At 54.8% G+C, this 3,516-nt stretch overlaps 1 protein-coding gene across 1 annotated transcript in view; it reads left to right on the forward strand.

Moving 5' to 3' along the window:
* Window positions 1–393: 393 nt before the first annotated feature.
* Window positions 394–3,516, forward strand: part of plk4 (polo-like kinase 4 (Drosophila)) — a 25,437-nt gene continuing 22,314 nt past the window's right edge. The window contains exons 1-5 of the mRNA XM_076295692.1: window positions 394–692; window positions 826–921; window positions 1,049–1,144; window positions 1,349–1,463; window positions 2,238–3,243. Coding sequence (XP_076151807.1) covers window positions 597–692; window positions 826–921; window positions 1,049–1,144; window positions 1,349–1,463; window positions 2,238–3,243 — 1,409 coding nt within the window. The 5' untranslated portion in view covers window positions 394–596. The remainder of the gene's footprint in view (window positions 693–825; window positions 922–1,048; window positions 1,145–1,348; window positions 1,464–2,237; window positions 3,244–3,516) is intronic.

Consider the following 3,516-nt stretch of genomic DNA (forward strand, 5'->3'; position numbering starts at 1 on the left):
GTTACGATAACGTTAACGTTAGTGCTACCGTAATGTTACCTGGTATCTCTAGATATGATAGCTAAATTAGCTGTCCACCAAGGAAAAAAACCTCACTAACGTAAAATAATTTGAGAAGAACCTTGATCTAAGTGGAAGTTTGCTCGGTTTTTGTTATATTGTTTGCTACCGAAATAACAAAGTGTCGTAAGAACTCCCACAACATCATTTAATTGTATCCGGTTTCTCACAAGAGACACTTCTAGCTCAAGTGGTTAATGTTAGCTGGTCTACCTGACGTGATTACCTGACAGTAGCCCCACGGTGCCACAACTCCGTTGACAGTTTCCCGTTAACTAACGTTAGTCTAATTGGCAGGTTTAGCTAGACTGTGTCTCCAGGGAGATCAGGTTGTAACGATAATATAAGCTGGTGTGGTGGTTAAAACAGCGGCAAGAAAGCCGCGATAATTGGAGCATCTGTTTGTAAAATGTCATCAACAGATGTATCGCGAGGTAACTAGGGACGCTTGAGACCAAGCGAGTGAACCGAGTCCTTCCCACCACACACACATACACAGCATCCTTCTCACCTGCGTTTAGCAGAGCTCCGGGACGATGTTTGACAAAGTTTTAAATTTATTTCAAAATCTGACCGGCAAAGTGGCCAAAGATGACAGAATCTTGGATGCAACGGAGGAGCTTAAGATTGAGGTAATGTGGTGACGTCCCTAGGTTCCTATCGCTTTGCTTCATGTAGCAACGGATAGCGCAGCTTGTTCTCAGAGTTGTGCCTTTAAACGCGTACGAATGTGACTCAGAGATGCTGTCGGGCTTTTTGTTTCAGGACTTTAAGGTCCTCACCTTGCTCGGGAAGGGATCCTTCGCCTGTGTGTACCGCGCCAAGTCCGTCAACACGTCCATGGAGGTGGCCATAAAGACGGTAAGCCTCGCCAGGTCGTCCCGCGCTTGCTGCTCTGCGGTTAGCGCGTCTGCGTGCCGTACGGGCGGCCAACCCCGCTGTGCCCGGGGACTCTGTGTCACCTCCTCTCGCGCTCTCTCGCCCGCAGATTGACAAGAAGGCCATGCACAAGGCGGGCATGGTGCAGCGCGTCATCAACGAGGTGGAGATCCAGTGCCGCCTGAAACACCCCTCCATCCTGGAGGTAAAGCAGGAGCTGTGTGTGTGTGTGTGTGTGTGTGTGTGTGTGTGCGGCCATCCTGGAGGTAAAGCAGGAGCTGTGTGTGTGTGTGAGAGAGGGGGAAACAAGTTTAATGACCTTGTAATTATGTGTACCTCGTTTTAGCTGTATAATTGTGTGTGTGTCTGTGTGTGTGTGTGTGTGTATCCGTGTGTGTGTGTGTTCCAGCTCTATAACTACTTTGAGGACAGTAACTACGTGTACCTGGTTCTGGAGATGTGTCATAACGGGGAGATGAGCCGCTACCTCAAGGACTGCAACAAGCCCTTCTCCGAGGACGAAGGTGTGTGTGTGTGTTAATGTGTGTGTGTGTGTGTGTGTGTGTTAAGGACTGCAACAAGCCCTTCTCCGAGGACGAAGGTGTGTGTGTGTGTTAATGTGTGTGTGTGTGTGTGTGTGTTAAGGACTGCAACAAGCCCTTCTCAGAGCACGAAGGTGTGTGTGTGTGTTAATGTGTGTGTTAAGGACCGCAACAAGACCTTCTCAGAGGACGTGTGTGTGTGTGTGTGTCTGTTAATGTGTGTGTTAAGGACCGCAACAAGCCCTTCTCAGAGGACGAAGGTGTGTGTTTCTGTGTGTTAATGTGTGTGTGACAGAGAGACCTCTCAACACTGTCATTTGAGTGTGTGAAGTTGCACCCCAGAATCTCAGCGTTTTATAGCTCATAATGGTCTTTTGTGTGTGTGTGCACGTGCGTGTGTGTGTGTCCCTGTGTGTGTGTGCGCGCGTGCGTGTGTGTATGCCTGCGTGTGTGTGTATGCGTGTGTGTGCGTGCATGTGTCCGTGCGCATGTGTGTGTGTGTCCCTGTGTGTGTGCGCGCGTGCGTGTGTGTGTGTGTATGCCTGCGTGTGTGTGTATGCGTGCGTGCATGCATGTGTCTGTGCGCACGTGTGTGTGTGTCCCTGTGTGTGTGTGTGCGCGCGTGCGTGTGTGTGTGTGTGTGTATGCGTGTGTGTGCGTGCATGCATGTGTCCGTGTGCATGTGTGTGTGTGTGTGTATGCGTGCGTGCGTGTGTGTTCATGTGTCCGTGCGCACGTGTGTGTGTGTGTATGCAGCGCGGCACTTCATGCAGCAGATCGTGCGGGGGCTTCTGTACCTGCACACACACGGCATCCTGCACCGCGACCTGACGCTGTCCAACCTGCTGCTGACCTCGTCCATGAACGTGAAGATTGGCGACTTCGGCCTGGCGGCTCAGCTGCGCATGCCCGAGGAGAAGCACTTCACCATGTGCGGCACGCCCAACTACATCTCCCCCGAGGTGGCCACGCGCAGCGCTCACGGCCTGGAGTCCGACGTCTGGTCGCTCGGCTGCATGCTCTACGCCTTCCTGACCGGCCGGCCGCCCTTCGACACCGACACGGTCAAGCGCACGCTGAACCGCGTGGTGCTGGGGGACTACGCCATGCCCGCCCACGTCTCGCCCGAGGCACAGGACCTGATTGGCCAGCTGTTGCAGCGGAACCCGGCGCAGCGTCCGAGCCTGTCGGCCGTGCTGGACCACCCCTTCATGACCCGGGGGGGCGCGGGGGGGCTGAGCCGAGAGCTGGGGGGGTCCATGGACAGCGGCATCGCGACGCTGTCCACCTCCGCACACACACACGCCACACACACCTCCGCACACACACACGCCACACACACCTCCGCACACACCGGCAGCCGCCTGCACCGCAAGGCCAGGCACCTGATTGGACAGGCGCTGCCCAATCGCATGGCTCCTGCAGCCGGCCAGCCACGCCCCCCCACGGACAGGTCCAATCAGGAGGGGCCGTGGCTGCAGCCGGCGGGTGGGCGGGCCTCCAGATCTGACAGGCGATTGGCCGGCCCAGAGGATGACGGGCAGCCCCACTCGCGCTACCTGAGGCGGGCGCACTCCTCAGAGCGGCCCAATCACAGAGCAGCCCACGGCTCGGAGGCGGGGCTGGAGAGGTGTCACTCAGACGAAATGCTTCCTGTGTCGGGGAAGGGTGGCCTCACGCTGACATCTGGTTACCAGGACGGCCACCATGGTTACAGTGACCGCCGGCGACAGCCTTCGCCTCCCGTTAAAGAGCCAGCCAGGTGAGGCAGGGTGAACCGCTGTGTGTGTGTGTGTGTGTGTGTGTGTTCATATGTTGTCGTGACTAAAGTGTGTGTGTGTGTGTGTTCATATGTTGTCGTGACTAAAGTGTGTGTGTGTGTGTGTTCATATGTTGTCGTGACTAAAGTGTGTGTGTGTGTGTGTGTTCATATGTTGTCGTGACTTAAGTGTGTGTGTGTGTGTGTGTGTTCATATGTTGTCGTGACTTAAGTGTGTGTGTGTGTGTGTGTGTTCATATGTTGTCGTGACTAAAG

Source organism: Alosa pseudoharengus, unplaced genomic scaffold (genome assembly GCF_046254945.1).
Source record: "Alosa pseudoharengus isolate Yale_2024_CS ecotype anadromous, Long Island Sound unplaced genomic scaffold, YU_APseudo_1.1 YU_APseudo_1.1_scf_2, whole genome shotgun sequence".
Classification (NCBI taxonomy): domain Eukaryota; kingdom Metazoa; phylum Chordata; class Actinopteri; order Clupeiformes; family Clupeidae; genus Alosa; species Alosa pseudoharengus.